The 18,879-nt window shown below is 46.9% G+C and overlaps 1 protein-coding gene across 1 annotated transcript in view; it reads right to left on the bottom strand.

Annotated features, from left to right (window-relative positions):
* Positions 1-11,404: 11,404 nt before the first annotated feature.
* Positions 11,405-18,879, bottom strand: part of LOC119179104 (fatty acid synthase) — a 192,656-nt gene continuing 185,181 nt past the window's right edge. Inside the window, exon 26 of the mRNA XM_075869593.1 lies at positions 11,405-11,603. Coding sequence (XP_075725708.1) covers positions 11,542-11,603 — 62 coding nt within the window. The 3' untranslated portion in view covers positions 11,405-11,541. The remainder of the gene's footprint in view (positions 11,604-18,879) is intronic.

Below are 18,879 nucleotides of genomic sequence, written 5' to 3'. Positions count from 1 at the left end.
AGCATACTAGCATAAAACATTAGTTAGATTCAATGAATCACCACCTGCTATCCCTCTCGGGGGTAAAAAACTGGCATTCTGGCCGGGCTGCGCTAACTTGACTAAATTATCGGCGCCATGGCTTCGTCTGCTTTCAAACATTTCGATGAAACAGCCCACTTTACAGTGCATACACACAGGTTCCTGCCTTCTAAACAACGTTATTCCTGATTACCACCACTAGCGCATAAACGCTAAGGCTTTACTCTTGTGATGTGTGGCCCGTGTTATCCCCTATCTCTGAGAATTGCGGCTTGATTACCTACTCCTCTGCGTATTTTCATGCCAAGTGGACATCCCTCATCAATCTAGGTCCCCTTCTATGCTTCAATTTTTTATATAGAAGCCTCATCCACGTGATGGCGGCATACTCTGGTATATATTTTTAGATTTCACCAAGGCTCCTTAAACGCAATGGTGTTAAACAGCTGGTTTAGCAGAAATTGTGGTGTCGGTGTCGCTTTGGACAAGTGAAACATTTAAAAAGATTCGAATATAAAGAAATATTCGGTTAAAGTGGAACTTCAAACCACGACTTCAGCATGTAAAACAGGTGCTCTGTCACCGAGTAATGCCAGAACGCGAAAACGTTTCCGAACAACTACAAAAAAAAAACTCAGAGGAATGTCGGGTAGTGCGAGGAGTCTTCTTATGGTATGTGGTATTACTTGGAAGAAGAGGAAATGCAGCCAACTTTAACGCACGTGAATTTCACAATGAGTGGTTGGTGTAAAGGTCTGCCAATTACAAAAATGCACCGGCATAAGTAACCAATAACACCAACATCCACAAAGTGTGCCGCTACGCAATGGCAAGTGTTGCCTTATCGATGCGTAGGGGTGCTTCACCCAATTCGAAGAGAAATTATTTGGACATATTATGCGCTTAGCGTCCGCACTTTCAGTAGACATTCTAGGATAATACGAAATAGCTTATGTAACGTTTATCTAGAGTCCATGGGTCGTTTGACAATTTCTTTATTTGACACCGATGAATAGTTTTGTCGAAGTAACGTTGGTCCAACAGGAACACAGATGACGCGCACAGCAACGGACACCCAAGTGTTTTTTTCTCCTTTTCGCTACAACTGTCTCCGTGAGAGAACAATAACTATCCCGGCGTCTCAAGGCGTAGGCATTGTCAAGTTGTAACAATATGTTTTCGGTGTGCGTGCACGATCACGATATTGGAGACCATGAAATGACGTCTGTGTTTAAATATGTAGCTGACACACGTAGTGCAGCCTTTTATGTGCTTGAGGTCATGAATGTGCGCAAGATGTTTGGTTGAAATCTCAGGGCAGTAAGGCGGGATCCCCAACTTAATGAGAGAGCCAGTCTAAAAATATGACGCAGACACTTCCCCGAGATACCGTTTTTTGCAACCTTGAGTGGTGTCTAAAATTACGATTGAGCTACATATTGTCCTCTCATTTATTTTGGGACTTTTAAGCTTCTCCTTTCAGAGTTGAGCACGCTTGCGATATTCTGTTGCTAGCGCGTACTTTAAACTATTAGTGTAAGAAATCCTTTAGAACTTGCTATGCACCGACTGCGTGGTTAAATATATAGCAACGTGTGTGCCTTTGTAGCGGGTGACTGGTTTTAAGCTATGAAGTCTTTATATTAATTTGATGTTCTGGTTATTTATAATAACTTGATGTTCAAGCAATACTACAGCAATCTTTCGTGTTGTACTGAGCAGCAAGTATACAGGACGCATGGGTTTGTAAATCACGAAAGTTACTTTCACTGCATTTCAAAGCAGAGGAAGGTAATTGCCCGATTTTCACGAGCAGGGGCATAGCTGTGTGGTAAAACACCCACTAGCCGCGCGATTGACCCGAGTTCGCTCGCCCTTCTGACCCAGAATTTTTATTACTTCCTTTATTTGCACCCTTCTTAATTTCTTTACTCATGCAAAGATGCTCAACTTTTTGGTCACGCAATCATGATGACTTTCCTCTCACAACCAACGAGACCGATACAAGAGCCAAAAGTTCTGCAAAACGGCCTTTTTAAATGATATAGCGTTTATGTATCACTGTTTCACATACCAGCGTACATGAGTAGCTTTAGAGCCAAAATTGAAAACATGGTCTTGAGGTTATAAGAGGGCTCGCGTGCATACTACAAAAACTACGGTGAACGCAGAAAAGTCACATGGTATAGAACCGGATCGTACAGAAGCAAAGCCGATAACCCAGATGAAGCAGTCAAGACTGCAAACAGGAGAGGAGGAGCTTTGCGACGCAGAAAACTTAGCGATGGCATAAAAGAACGGTAGCGTCAGTTACGCTGGAACAAGAGGTGGGCACAAGCATTGATTTTGTTTGTAATATGTCTGATGCAGACAGAACAGGGAGCTTCTTAGTTGTACATTTAGTACAGAGAAGAACACCACAGAGCAGGACGAGTGCCACCGTTGTCCGGGTACAATCGATAATAGCATGAGTCTGAGACAAGAAGTCTGAGCCCAGGGTAGTCTGTTGTGAGCACGGATATACAGGAAATTCAACAAGATAGAGTGCACCACGAATAACCAGCCTCGTGGTAAATGCCTCAACAGATATTATGTGCTGCCAAACTGCATGGCACAGTAGCATATCAAAGCAATATTCTGGAGGCTCGAAGATTTATAGTGGCTTACGACGAAAGCTCTTTTTTGGACTGAAATCACATTCCTAGTGCCGATGAGCGCAGTTGTGGCAGTTTCTTTTTCTCTAACGTCAAGGCAGTTGCGTGGTAACTCTGCGGGCCTTTTAGAAGTCGCGAAACTGGCACCTCATGTCTGCCGAACGGCAGCAACTAGTTAACCTCACTAGGTGACTGTCAACAACGTAAGGCTGAAGCTATACATCAGTGGTGTAAAGGGGAGCGACAGTTGCGGAAAGACTGTCGCGGCGGTGGTGGAAAGTGCGTGACAGGACCAGTAGCAGCATGAGGGTAGCCGTATCCGAGCGTTGCGCCTGCTTGATGAGCAGCTGGCATGCTATGGTTGCATAGGTGCGCCATATGGCAAAGTCAGAAGCGAGGCATCTGGGTCAATTTCCACGTCTGTGCCAGAGCTCTCAATATATTGACAGCAAGTTGACATCGGAGTTGATACAGCAGTATGGGTAGTTCACGGGCGCTTTGCTTCTGAAAGGGCGCAAATGTTCGCGGTAGAGGTCACGCCACAGCTTCGGCATAGGCCAGAGGTGCAGCCACAGGCCACAGACATGGTTCGGTCAAAGGTACCCACTCGCCAAGGCATTCGCATTGTGCCCGCATGATAGGAGTGGCCAGCAATGCATCAGGTTGTTCACTCAGAGGCAGCATAATGAGCTGGGGCACCACATTCTCACAAATAATAGATTTTACTTGGTTTGATAGGGATATATCACACGTTGGGTGCGAAGCAAGCGTGAGGCTCGAGAGTGGTCTCACTGCTACAGCAGCACTGCATGCAAGGAACCTTGCGCAAGAACCTGCACGCGAAGATGCAGCCAACCAGAAACTCTTACAAAGAGTGACGACGTCAACGACAGAAGAAGGCTTCCGCTCAAGAAGCACCAGAAACGCATCGAGTTTGACGATGTTACGTGGGAGTGTACACTTCACAAACAATGACCCCACAGTATGAACAACACGGAGGAAGAATGGGAGGCACTGCTGTCTAGCTCGGCTTACGATGATAAGTTTTGACAGATTCAACGGGCAGAGAACACGGCAAGGGCCAGCCATTTCCAATGCTTTTTGTTGTGCCCATATAAAGTTTCTCTTTGTTTCTCTGTCGATTATGTTTAGGAGCGAAGCTCCTCAAGGTGTGGAATGAGTGTCCTGTCATAGTCGTATGTAGCCACCTCTATTTAGTTCTTGAACCGTACGTGGAGGGTGATACCTGTACATATAACGAAATGCATGTGCGCTGGATAATGCGAATGGTACAATACCAAAGGAAGACACTTGTAGTATGATAAATATAAATATCACAGCATATCCATGGAGTGAATGCTGATGAGTGGGCCCAGCTTCCGGAAATCCATTTGCTCGTTTTTGTTTTCGTCCATCCACACATCCGTCCATGCGTCCACCCATCCGTTCATCCATGCGTCTGTCCATTCGTGCATCTGTCCAAGCGTCTGCCCGTGAGTTCGTCCGTGCGCTCGTCCCTGCGTTCGTTCACGCGTCCATCCATCCGTCTGTCCATCCCTTCGTTTTCTATGCGTCCGTCCATCCGGCTGTCCGTGCGTCAAGCAGACACAAAGAGGAAAAGAGGACGGACGGACGTGGCCAGTGGATGATTAACGGTTTGCCGATAAAAAGGCTTGTGCCTCCAAGAACGGAAGCACAAGGCGACGGAAAAAAGCGTGATACGCACAAGGCGGTGGCGGCTCGTGCTCGAAGACGAAACCTTGTAGGTGAGTGCACGAGAAAATAAGAATGACGTCACATGAAGACGTTGGCGATCGCGTGTTCGTCGGTGGTAGCGTACGCTAGGGGGTGCGGTGTAGTTAAATAAAAGCCGTCTCGCGCATGCTCGTTCACAGGGTCGGCGTATGGACAAGGCTGCAGAGCGAAATGCGCGCAAGGCGGCAGCAGCTCATGCTCGAAGACAGAACCCCAATGAGCGAGCGCATGTGTCTGAAGCGTGCTGTGAAGCTGCGCGGTGGAGCCGATAAGATCCCGGCGTACAAGAACGGAGGCCAAAAAAGCATGGCAGTGGCGTACGGACACAGCTTCGCCCCACCCTCCATCTTACACTCCGTTCATATGCTGTCGCTTTGTTTAGGACATATCTTATTTCAAATTTCTGATTAGCAGTTGAGTTCATCTAATGATAGTTGTATTGTATGATACTGTTATGAAGTCAATATGTGCTAGACCGTGCTCTTTCACCCCCTTGCTGGCCTTCCTCTAAGAGACAATGACGCGTCCTTCCCGGACACAGGAGGTGACCGTCAGAGACGCTGGATGCGTCCCTCAGAGACCCTGCGCGCGTCAAACAGTGGCCAGTGCCCTCTTCCTTGAGCGTCTCAGCACCTATAAAAAGTTGGCGCATTTAACGTCGGATGCTTACTCATCTGCGTTCGGTACGCGGCAATACGTTCGCGTGTTACGTTGGCGGCAATATGTTTTCTTCTGGCCGCCTTTGCCTTGCCACTGCCTGGATGCCCCTGTCCGGCGTTGGCCCTCACGACACGCTACCCGAAGACACCAGTTGGGTCTCTCCGTAACAATATGTAGACGCTACGTTTTCATGATATGTTCCACTGTATCCCCTTTGCTAATGGAGGCAATAACGCAACAGGAAAGGTTTACTACATTCTCAAAGCAGCTCGTGTACGTCTCACCACGCTTTTCTTAAAGCCAGGTGACTGAATACTTCTGTGGCCGATATCTTGAAGTCGTACCAGGTATCAAGTTCGCGCTCTTTATTGTGATACCAGAGGTTCGAGATGCCAGAGGGGCAGAAAATCGCAACACGGGTCTTCACCGAGTCATACTAGTGGTTAGTCTCATTCGCGTCCTCATTGAGGCAATATCATTGTTCGAAGTAAGCCTCAAATGATTAGGTAAAGGTAGAAATGTCATGTTACCACTGGGAGGCGCCTCTGGAGATAAAAGCCGCAATGATATCACGCTGTTTCTAGGTACTATCAGTCATTGCGACGGTTTAAGCAGCTGGAAACGTTTGGTTACAGTGTTTCAGGTTTAGGTCATGGATAGCACCAACCACAACCAGATGTGGAATAGAATGAAAGAAACTTTATTTACAACCAGATGTGACATGTCATATGAAAAAGTTCGGCAGATTTGACGTACCTGGGAATCGACGTTATGCGAAGCATGTGGAGGGAAGGAAACGATGTTGTTACTTTTTCATGGGAGACACGCCATGAATGATGCTAATATATGTACAAATGTTGCACACACAGACATTTGTTGAAGAGTTCCAGATGTTGATATAACCAGTTTGCATTTGCGCAACGATGCCAACTAGAACATGCGTAATAGAGACTCCATAAGCTGATATAAAGAGCTGATGCTCGCAAGGATGCTGGCCCGGGACACTGCTACCAAAATCAACTGGAGCGCATGGCAACTTACCACAATTTATGCTAACCTGACGTGAGGGCTGTATCAAAGAATTGCATATATATTGTTTATTAAATTGGGTAGGCAGCACTGCAACCAATATTGAAGTTTCACAAGATTAGCGTCTACTTGAAAAGTAGTTCGGAGACCTGGCATAGCAACATGGTTGAATGCTTCATTGCCACGCAGAATGCTTAGGTTTGATTTCAGCTGGGACCCTTTCATTTATTCTATGCATTTGTCAGTTCGACGCAACCTATGTAGGGTATTTCTTAACGCCCACGCGTTGAAGTTGTCCATGTGTGTCCTCTTCGTTCATAAGTAGATACGAAGTGTCAATCACCTGTGACACATACCCGCATAGCAGAGACACATACCCACCCGTGGGTATGTGTCGTCAAGCACTTTCGGGCACTGTCTGGCCGGAAGTGCTTGATGACATACGCGACGGAATCGTGACATAATTCATGTCTTGACCATCGTGTCATATTCGCCAAACCTTCTTACCCTCCCATGCTGATTTTGGTTCGCGCCCAGCTAGGGGCGCGACAACGAGAGCACCCAAACGTAGGCGGCTAGATAGATAGATACTCTCAAAGTCGCGGAAGTTCGCTAAGAAGTGCTTCGCATTTTAAAGTATTAATGAAGCAGTCGAAGTAACACATGCCCAACAAGAACGTGGATTAGCACGCAGCAATAGAAACCCGGGCGTATCTTCGGCTTGATCTTCGCTTCACTTTCTCTGTGGCATTGTTGAGAACATTATTAAATGCGAAGCATTTCTTAGCGAACTTCGGCGACTGAGAGCGCATCTATCTATCTATCTATCTATCTATCTATCTATCTATCTATCTATCTATCTATCTATCTATCTATCTATCTATCTATCTATCTATCTATCTATCTATCTATCTATCTATCTATCTATCTATCTATCTATCTATCCATCTATCCATCTATCCGTCTATCTATCTATCTATCTATCTATCTATCTATCTATCTATCTATCTATCTATCTATCTATCTATCTATCTATCTATCTATCTATCTATCTATCTATCTATCTATCTTTCTATCTATCTATCTATCTATTTATCTATCTATCTATCTATCTATCTATCTATCTATCTATCTATCTATCTATCTATCTATCTATCTATCTATCTATCTATCTATCTATCTATCTATCTATCTATCTATCTATCTATCTATCTATCTATCTATCTATCTAGCCGTCTATGACATTTAGCTCTCCTTGGTGATTCGATAATGGTATCGATACCAAACTTGGTATGGCATAACAAGACTGTATGGGGAACACGATTTGCTAGGCATAACATGAAAATCACGATATGTATGTCATGCATGAAATGATTTACATTTCATAGTCCTGCAGCTCTTGCAGTGGTTTCGTTCACATGGCATGTTGCAAAACTGGTAAGGTATGGCATGATTGCATGGCGAACACAAACGTCCGACCCTGAAATGAGAATCATGACATGCGTGATGCGTGTCGTGTAACAACATGACTACATGCGACGCTCATGGTGCGTTCACGGCCGTTTCGTTAGCGTCACATAAACCAAATTTCGCATTACAGTACGTCTATGGATGATGAAGGTATGTGACTAGGTGCGAGCTTGATAATCTTGAGATGTGTGTCATGTTTAAACATGACTACATGCCACGCTCATGATGCGCTGGCAGCCGTTTCGCTAGCTTCACTTCTACCAAGTTTGGTATTACGGGACGTGAATGGATGACTGAGGTATGATACTGGTGCAAACCATATAAACATGAGTTGCGTGAGATGCGTGTCATGCAACAACATGACTACATGCTACGCTCATGATCCACTCGAAGCCGTTTCGCGAGCTTCACATGAACCAAACTCGGTATTACGCGACGAGAACGGAAACATACGTAAATGACACATCCAGACATGATAATCACGACATGCGTGTCATGTAACAACATGACTACATGCCAAACTGATAATGTGCTCGCGGCCGTTTCGCTAGCTCCACATATGTCAAATTTAGCATTACGTGACGCCAATGGAGGACGAAGGTATGTGGCTGGTGCAACATGATGATCATAAGATGCGTGTCATGTGAGAACATGACTACATGCCACAGACAAGGCGCTAATCCATTCCCACGTGACATGGCGCTCGCGCTCGCCGGCGTTCATTTCGTCGTGTCATCCGGCGTTGACGCCAGGCGCCGGTCACTCGCCGGCATGCGCGCGGCTGCGTTGCTTTGACGCATGCACATTTCAGCGCGTCCGGCGTCCCTCCGTCATGAAAAGAGGGTAACACAGTGTTGTGTGGGTAACGCATCAATTTGGAATGCAGCTGTCGATTTCGCAGCGGTTGCCGTCGGGCTGCACCGTTGGACGCTGGTCGCGCCTGGCGTCAGACTATAGAGTGCTCGCGCTTTGCTAACGTTGCGTCACTGTGCCTAGCATGCATGCGCATCAACGCTACATTGGAGTGTATTGGGCCATTCATGGTGCGCTCGCGGCTATTTTATATACCAAATTTGGTGGTACCTGACGTCAATGCATGACGAAATATATGACTGGTGCAAACATGGTAATCCAGACACTCGTGTCATGTAAGAACATGACGACTTACCACGCTCATAGCGTGCTCGCGGCTGTTTAGCTAGCTCCACATATACTAAATTGGGTATCACGTGACTTGAATAGAGGACGCAGGTAAATGACGCATCCATACTTGATAATCATGACATGGAAGTCATGTACGGCATCATTCACCTGCACCTCGTAACAACGTGCTGATCCCAAAGCGGCATATAAACATTTCTCATTCGTGCTTCGCATATTATAGATTCCGACTGTTCGTGAGATCGGCCATTTTTTTACTTTGCATCTTCAAAACAAACGAAGACACAGCGGAAATAGGGAGGGAACAGGCTCTCAACTGCAGCCTATAGAGGCACAACGACTGCCTGCTTTTTTGGGAAGGGAAGACACTAAATAAAAAAGACAGGAGAGAAAGAAGGAGGGAAATGAGGAATAACGAACAAACACAGACAAGCCAAAAGAATAAAGACGAGAAGGCATTGAAAACGGTGCTCACTACGCTATTGCATTCCACTTTCAGAGACTGAACTCGACTTTCTATGTTTTTAACGCGATAACGGTAAAGAGCTCGTATCGCAGGAAACTCGCTGGCAGCGTCGGCCACGTTGGTTCTGAGCGAACAATCGTGTGTGCGTCTGTAACCGAAAAATGAAATTACCGAGATAGCCACAGAAGGCCGCTTCTCTTCTACGGGTTCGCGCGTGATTACACTAAAAAGCCGCGCATTCGAAGAAAAAAAATGCTCATGGTCACGAGGCGTGGTAGTTTTGTTAGCCGGCCACCTCTGCCCTCTTATCTTCCAGTGCTCTCGCCGGGACGAGAGAAGAGTTAATGCAATTGCAGCATGCGACAAACCTTTGTGACTCCACTCGCACTGGACAGATTTTTAAAATATTTGCAGCGTTAAATTCGTGAGACATTAAGCTCTTCTATTTGATTCATTCTATGATTACTTGAAAAAGTGTGTCAGGGCTCTTTAACGCATTTTTTCGACAGGTGTCATGACAAAAACAAGCCCATTCGGCGATAATAGCGCGCGCTGATCCAATCTACTGTGATAGTGTTTGTGTGCGTGCGTGTGAATGCAACAAAGCATATTATTAAGTATGCACTTAGCACTTTAAGGGTGCACTAAGGGCCGGATTTCACTTTCGCGTTCAAATCCTAAAGGCGAAGCTTGAGGGTCCCCCAATATTTACTTTTACACAGTAGCTTTTCTTAACCAAACTTTTTTTGACAACGCTTTCGAACTGTTCCGGCTGTGACGGTGCTGCTCTACCGCCAAAAATCCAAAAAAACCTTGGCAATATATAGGATGTACCATTCGTTTATGAAGCACGAACTGCTGGGTGAGTTGGCTGTTAATCTTTACTGTGTGCGCGAAAAAAGTTTGAAGTCTAAAAAGAAGATACCTGGACACTGCGCACAATGAAAAATTGGCACATGGAATAGAGCTCAGATAACTAGTGATATAGTTGATACTTCCATTTTTTCTATTAATCTCTACTGTGTGTGTGAAAAAAGTTTGAAGTCCAAAAAGAAGATACCTGGACACTGTGCACAATGAAAAGTTAGCGCATGGAATAGAGCTCAGATAACTATTATTATACTTGAGAAGCACAAACTGCTGGGTGAGGTGATACTTTCATTTCTTTTCGCTCACTCAGTTAAGTTGTTTATGAGAGTTGCTTTAAAGTAATGCCACTTGAATATTCTCATTGCATCAGATACATAAAAAATTAGCTATTTTAAAATTTCAAACATTTGCCGCTACTAAACTAGCGCCCTTTTTGGGAAATTCGAAATATAGGTTAATGATTTAGCAACCATCTCCTTTTCCCTCACCATATTATCAACATATTTATGAAACAGCGTCCTTAGGAACTCGATTTCTGGAAATATTACAATATGTACAAATTTTCATCGTTTCAGATCAATATTTTAACAGGTTCAACTGACTGCTGCGTAATGCCATCAGGCATGCAGGCGAGGACCTTGTAGCGAGACATGATACGGCATGGCAACAGCGCCAGCAGAAAAATGGGCACGAGAAGCGGTGACTTCAGTACGGTAACCTGTCCAAAGCCCTGGCAAAGCTCGAACAGTGTAACGAAGTTCGTGTTTATTCTGTAGACCACGCAGATGTAGTTGCTGCTGACCCTTCATCACCATCTATGGAGATGTGGGTAGATATAGTGCGCAAGTCTGCTACTGTTACCTCATACCACGACACTGTAATAGCAGTGACACCCAGGGTGTCACTGCACAGAGGCAAACACTGCTCCTGGATATCCTCCGCTCTAAAACACTCCAGGGACAAACAGAAAGGCTTTGACCACAAGTAATAATGCGCAAGTAAAAACGCAGCCTGTGAGAGCTCCTGTATTTTTGGTGGTGCGTGAATTTACTACAAAGGGATACAATCTGCTCGAACAGCTGTGCAACTTCCCTCGTGGAGTCCACCTTTTGATTGCTGACCCACTCTCAGTGTCCACCTTCTGACTGCATACCCACTTGTTCGTCGATCCCTAGACATCCTCTTTCAACGTTCCTGCACTGTTGCTACGATGTGCTTTCACTCAAGAAAGTTCTCCCATCCACATTACTTATTCAACGTTCAATTTTGCTTTTATTCATACAGGCAAAGAACAAACAACACTAATAATGCTATAGCATTTGAACCGTAAATGAGATAGTACATTTCTTCATTTTATTTATTTACTACAGCAAAACGTGTTGATCCACACTGTCGCACTGTCCGCACTGTTGCAGTAGCTGACTGGCGATGGCTTCGCACAGGTGAGCTCCTTGGTCACACACGAGCCATGCATGGAGGCAATCCACCACGATGACCTTGATTTTGCCATTGCAGCCCTGAGAAATATAGATAGCACAGATAACATGAACTAGCCTACGCTGAGCTATGCGGCGATTTGAATGATTCAGGTTGCGTAACAGCTAGATATTACGTAGTCCAATGTGTGACCATATTTGCTGGCATCTCTAGCACCTCACCAGGGGTGTAACAAAATAACAAAGGGCCAATACAGATGAATGCAGCTATGCAGCTACTGTATATGATCTGCTTACTGTTCACGCCGTAGTTACGTCGTAGATTACCGGAAGAGCACCGGACGCGTAAGTTGAAGGTGGCACGTTATGTTTCTGCTGGCCGCAGTTGATCTTTTCGTCCCCTTTTCTTTCATCACATTTACATCACAAAAACTCTTAATAAAATCTCCTATAGTTTTCTTGGCATGAATGTCTGTGAGCCCACATTATTACAATGTGTGATAAAGAGACCAAGACATTCAATTTACTGCAGGTACTGTTGTAACCAAAGAGAATTGAAGAAAAATTTTTATAATCCTTCTTCGTTGTAACTCTACTTGCTACACATAAATTTTTTCACGGCTCTTTCGTGACGTGATGAAAGCAAAGTGAATAAAAGCACTGCCTCATTTTAAAGGGCCACTCACCAGGTCCCAAACCAAATTTCAGTTAGACAGTGGAAGTTTGGGTGTCTCATGATAAAAATTTTGCCACAAAAATTTTTTGAATTGGTTCTTTACGAGCGGAGAGTACGGGTTTTTTGAAGCGGCGCGAACCCAGGATAAGAGGAGGCAAGCTGGAATTCCTTGCCGCTCTTCAGCGTAGCCTTCACAAGCCAAATCTCTTCCCCACCCTCTCAGACATCCAACCAAGTGGTCACGTGCGCATGACGTGCCCAAACAAGTCCAACCCCCGAGCATGCGAGCGGCGTTGCTTTGTTGACCAGCGTTATTTGTGGCCTTCTGCCTGTTTCTGCGGGATGGTTTGGAAACGCTGACTTAGACGTGGTAGAATAGATGAGTGCAATGAGTGCGCGAGCACGTAGGAGCGTTCCATGGCAGTCGTCTGACCGATGTCCTGACCACGGGTAGACAAACACATGCAAAACGCCGACACATTAGCCCCACATCTTGTTGTAATTCACGGGAGAAAAATTGGAAAAAAGACGCTCACATTCCCTTATTGCGTCTTATTTTTTATCTACTGCTTTATTAGTCTCTTCAAGCAACAAATTACATAAACTACACACGCCTTGTTAAATCATTTTTGCCATGTCACGTGCCACTGTTTGAAACATCAGAGCAGAGTCGTCTACGTAGAGGACCAACGTCACTGAATTGCCGTATACGTAGAGCTATTCATACGCCCACGTCATGCCCTCAATCTCTGGGCGCGCGCCGAAAGAAGAGAAGGGGAGCAGCGTTCATGAAATTTGACCCATTTCCGCGGCACGTGGCGTTGGAAAATTTGGCAGACGTGATCTTGAACGCCTCGTGTACACATTGTGCTTGTCAGCTCAAAATTGTCAAACCTTGTGAGTGGCCCTTTAAGCGGTAATAATACGTCCTGTGTAGAAATACCAGGACGGTAGTCGAATATTGTATCAGGAAAAAAAGTGATTGTCTTCAAGAAATGGTTGTAGTCAAAAGAGGACTAAGCGTTCAAAGAGTTTAGCTACACATGAAGTTAAGGATATAAGGCGAAGATTCTAGAGGGAGAGCGGCTTGCCAGGCTTTGGAATAAGTGTGATTTCTGCGTGTCGCCACTCCTGTGATAACTTGACTTTTGTGCGTGGTTCTATTTTACTACGAAATTCAGGCAACTTGACTAACATTCGGTTCCATGCTAAAAGACGAATTATACGAAAGGCGAATGCAAGCGCTGTTGCAGTTGATTAGGAGGGTTGGGACAATGACCACATACGAAAAATAGTCAGCGTCAGGAGCTGTGCGACAAATCAAACAGCCTGTTTTGCGAATGGGTAGTTCTTGATGGGACTGGAAGCCGCATACCCAAAACCCCTTGTTCGTGCTTTCCCGATTAGCCTGAATCTTTTGCTAGTGATAGATGGTTCATTTTGCTTCACATGAGCAGTTCCTGTTTACTGATTTTTCGTTAATACAGGGTTAGAGTTGCTCCCTTGAGCTTTCCGGACTTATCTGTTCCTGAAAACTATTCCGGAAGGTGATTTGCCATGAGATACATTTGAATTTACACGGAGAGCAAGTGGGGGCACCACATTGAGTAAAGGACGTGCCATAAAAAATTTAATCGAGTCATTTGTGCATAAAACGAGTCCTTTTGTGTGGTTTTTATAAATACTACAGAATGACGTTTCACACAAGACAGGTAACCGCAGCCTCTAACCGATACGTAAGAAGCGGTGCGATGTTATTCATACATTTGTTTTTTGCATTTTAAGAGCCACAATTTTTCGAACAAGGTATAGCGATAACTGCTGCTCAATCCCTACGACAAAATCATCGTTCATCTACTCAAGGTTGCTCAAGCAAAGGCAGATGTATAGCTCTCTTGAAGCGGGTCTCATAGGTGAACTAGAAACTGCCGAATAATTTATTGTTTTCAGCAATATATGAAAATACTGAAAACGGACGGTGCGTCAGTTTCAATAATGTTGTTAATAATAATATAAATGGAGTTTATTGAAGAAACTGAGCAAGTGGGTGGTAGCTCGAAAGAAACGACGGTGGACCCAGATGACGGTGCTTGATCGCCGATCTTGTGCCTTTTTCTTTGGTTGATGATAGTTGAGCTGATGGTATAAACTTCTTTCTTATTCACTATAATTCCCCCCGGCGAAAACGTTTCAGCCATCCTGGCAATGTAACACGTGGGGACAAGTGGGTAGAAGTAGGGCTTGAAACGGTTTACGTGAACGATATCACGTCCACGCCGACGACGGTCGCTCGGTGGCGTGAGGGGTTCAATGGCGTAGTTCACGGGTGAAGTACGCTCGACCACGCGGTAGGGACCATGGTAATTGGAGAGTAGCTTGGGTGATACACCAGGGGCGCAGGGTGGTACATGAAGCCATACAAGTGCTCCAGGAACGAGCGTTGGTGCAGAACGATCGTCGTCGTCACGGATCTCCTTCTGGCGCTGTTGGTCGGATATAGTAAGCCGCTTGGCTAGCTTGCGGCACTCTTCTGCGTAACGACGGCTTCCGAGACAGGCTTGTATTCGGAGGGATCTGGCGAGTATGGGAGTAAAGTGTCGATGGTGTGTGATGGTTCGCGACCGTACAGGAGAAAAAAAGGGGGAAAACCCTGTAGTGACTTGCGTAGCGGTGTTATACGCGTATGTCACAAATGGGAGAACAAGGTCCCAGTTTGTTTGATCAGAAGCGACATGCGTAGCGAGCATGTCCCTCAGAGTACGATTAAGCCGCTCAGTCAAGCCGTTCGTCTGTGGGTGGTAGGCTGTACTCTTCCGGTGAACCAGATGGCATTGTTGAAGAAGTGCTTGTATTACATCGGAGAGGAAACACGCCCTCGGTCACTGAGGAGTTCTCGAGGAGTACCATGACGAAGCACAAAACGATTGAGTATGAAAGTTGCGACGTCTTGTGCTGCAGCTGTGGGGAAAGCAGCAGTTTCAGCGTACCGTGTTAGATGATCCACTGCCACGATAGCCCATCGGTTGCCTGCCGTTGTTATTGGTAGTGGTCCGTAGAGGTCAATTCCTACACAGTCGAATGGGCGGTCTGGGCATGGAAGTGGCTGCAATGAACCTGTTGCAGGATGTGGCGGGCTTTTCCGCCGCTGACATTCGTGGCAGCCGCGAATGAACTGACGGACGAAGGTAAACATTCCGCGCCAGTAATACCTTTTTCGTAGGCGCTCGTAGGTCTTGAAAACACCGGCGTGAGCACATTGCGGGTCGGAATGAAACGACGCGCAGATGGTAGAGCGCAGCGTTCGGGGAAGGACTAGTAGCCATTTCCTACCATCTGCTGAATAGTTGCGCCGGTACAAAAGGCCATGCCGATTACTGAAGTGCGGAGCCTGGCGGCGCAGGGCTCGAGTGGTTGGAAGTGTCGGTGCCTCGGATAACGCGTCAATAAGCGAAGCGATCCATGGGTCATTGCGTTGTGCAGAAGAGATGGTAACCTCGTCAAGCGCTGACAACGTGTTGTCCGAGGAAACCGATGCGATGTCCGGGGATAGGGGAGATCGTGACAGTGCATCAGCATCGATATGCTTGTGGCCGGAACGATATACCACGCGAATGTCGTATTCTTGAAGCCGAAGAGCCCAACGGGCAAGACGACCTGATGGGTCCTTCAGCGACGATAACCAGCATAATGCGTGGTGGTCCGTTACTACATCAAAAGCACGGCCATAAAAGTATGGGCGGAACTTGAAAAGCGCCCAAACGATCGCCAAGCATTCCTTCTTGGTGACGCTGTAGTTTGATTCAGCCTTGGTAAGAGTTCTGCTGGCGTAGGCGACGACATACTCGGCGAATCCAGGCTTGCGTTGCGCGAGAACCGCACCGAGGCCGACACCACTGGCATCGGTGTGGACCTCAGTTGCTGCCGTAATATCGTAGTGACGCAGTATTGGTGGCGAAGTGAGGAGACGACGAAGGGTACAGAAGGCTTGGTCACACTCAGAAGACCATGCCGAAATATCAGTGGTGCTGCCTATAAGTTCGGTCAAAGGCGCAATGAGAGAGGCAAAGTTGCGCATGAACCGGCGAAAGTAGGAGCATAACCCCACGAAGCTCCGTAACTGCTTCATAGTCGTTGGTTTGGGGAAGTCGGCGACAGCACGTAACTTAGCCGGGTCTGGAAGTATACCGTCCTTTGATACGACGTGCCCGAGAATCGTAAGTTTGCGAGCAGCGAAGTGACACTTCTTGAGGTTAAGTTGGAGCTGAGCATTCTTCACGCACGTGAGGACGTGTTTGAGGCGCTCGAGATGTGTTCCAAAGTCTGGCGCAAAGACGACTATATCGTCGAGATAGCAGATACAGATTTGCCATTTGAAACCCTGACGAACCGAGTCCATCATGCGCTCGAAGGTGGCAGGCGCATTGCAGAGGCCGAAGGGCATGACATTAAACTTATACAGACCGTCCGGTGTCACGAAGGCTGTTTTTGGTCGATCGGCATCGGCAAGGGGGACCTGCCAGTACCCTGAGCGCAAATCTAATGATGAAAAAAACTCGGCACCTTGTAAAGTATCAAGGGCATCGTCAATCTTGGGCAAAGGATACACGTCTCTTCGAGTGATCTTATTTAGGCGCCGGTAATCCACGCAGAAGCGAACGAAACCATCATTTTTTTAACGAGCACTACAGGTGAGGCCCACGGACTTTGTGAAGGTTGAATGACGCCACGTTGCAGCATATCGTTCACCTGTTCGGTAATAACTTGGCGTTCCGTCACAGAAACACGATACGGTCGCTGTCGTAGTGGCGCATGGGAGCCAGTATCGATGTAATGTAGAGTGGTAGAAGTGCGGCCAAGTGAAGGTTGAACAACATCGAAAGATTCGCGGTACTGGTACAGCAGTTGGAGGAGTTCAGATCGTTCAGATGGTGACAGTCCGTCTGCGATCGCCGAATCGAACACTTTTGAAGCCTGTAGATGAGAGTGGTTAAGAGCACTGACGGCGGCGAGGTCCCTGTGGGATGATTCTAGCGGCACGGTAAAAATTTGTTCGTTATCAATGGGCTGTACGCATCCAAGAGACTCGCCTTTAAACAGTTTGATGGTATGCGGAAAGGGATTGGTAAGGCAGAGAGCACTGGCTCCATTAGAAATTGAGAGGGCTGAATAAGGGAGCAGAAGTGGTTTCCGACTTAGAAAGAGGTGTGATGGCTCAAAAAATGCTACTTCATCACGCATGCCGTCGGAGACCACAGGGAGCTAAACAGCTGTTGTCGGTGGAATGTCAGTGTCTTCTTTGACAACTAGCTTGTGCGCGGCTTGATTAGTGTGGTCGTAGGGCTGCTCGAAGAACGGAAGCAGTTCAAGTTCGGAATGCGCACAATCTATAACGGCACGATTACGGGATAGGAAATCCCAGCCAAGTATGATGTCAGGAGAGCACGAGGAAAGGACGATAAACTCAACAATGTAGTGGTCCTCCGCAATTTTGAGTCGGGCAGTGCAGGCGGCTATAGGTCGAACAGGTTCTCCATTTGCTGCACGTAAGAACATATCAAGCGGCGTGGTCACCTTCCGCAGCTTGCGGCAAAGTTTGGCGTCTATAACAGACACAGCGGCACCGGTATCCACAAGAGCGTATGCATGGGCGCCGTCTACAAAAACTTCGACGATATTTGACGGCAAGGTGCGAGGACTTGAACATTTCGATAGCGCAGTTCTTCCCCTTGAACTGCGACGGCTAGTTTCCCTCATATTGAGGGGCTGGTCGTGGACGCATGGGTGACAAGGAGCGTCAATTGGGTGAAGGTGAGCGACGAGATGAAGTTGCCGGATAGTCACGGGAAGACGTGTTTGACTGACGATCCGAACTTTCATAACCAAAAGGTGGTCGGTCCATGTAATTGCTTCGTGGTCGGGCGTCTGTGTAGGCGGGCACGCGACGACGGCAGTATCGGGAGATATGGACAGGTCCGCTGCACGCAAAACTAATCGGCCGGTTATCGCGCGTTCGCCAGGCATTTGCAGCAAGGGGCGCCACCCACCCGGCATACGGCTGAGTCGAGGCTGTGGTAGCGAGGTGAGGAGCCCATGCGACGGAAGACTGAGTAAGAGCGGTGACATGCGGCAGTCCATTGAACGGCGAGGGCTGGTGTGGCTGCTGCCTCTTTACTGCGTCAGCATAAGTAAGAGGCGCGGCGACAACTTGCTGCTGAAAGGGCACTGGCATAGCCTCGGCAATCTGGTCCTGAAGTGCATGTCGGAGCATGGTAGCTAACGGTGTCGGTGGTTGCTCTTGCTGCTGCTGCGGGAGCTCTTGGCGCTGACAAAACGGCAGGAGGGAAAGCTGACGTGCGACCTCCTCACGCACAAAGTCTTTCATTTGTGCTAGAAGGCGGGAGTGGTCAGGTACGACGTCCAGGGCAGCGAGTGGTTGGTTAGGCTGAAATGGACGACGGTTGAGAGCTCGTTACCGTCGCAATTCGTCGTAGTTCTGGAACAGAGTTACCACTTCAGACACCGTGCCAGGAGACTTCGCCAGGAGCATTTGAAAAACGTCGTCATCTACACCTTTCATAATGTGCTGGATCTTGGCACTTTCGCTCATTGCGGCATCGACGCGCTTGCAGAGATCGAGTATATCTTCGATATAGGCGGTAAACGTTTCGCCAGGTTCTTGTG

Source organism: Rhipicephalus microplus, chromosome 7 (assembly GCF_043290135.1).
Source record: "Rhipicephalus microplus isolate Deutch F79 chromosome 7, USDA_Rmic, whole genome shotgun sequence".
Taxonomy (NCBI): Eukaryota; Metazoa; Arthropoda; class Arachnida; order Ixodida; family Ixodidae; genus Rhipicephalus; species Rhipicephalus microplus.
The sequence above is the reverse complement of the archived record's forward strand: the minus strand, read 5'-3'. Positions and strand labels throughout refer to the sequence as shown.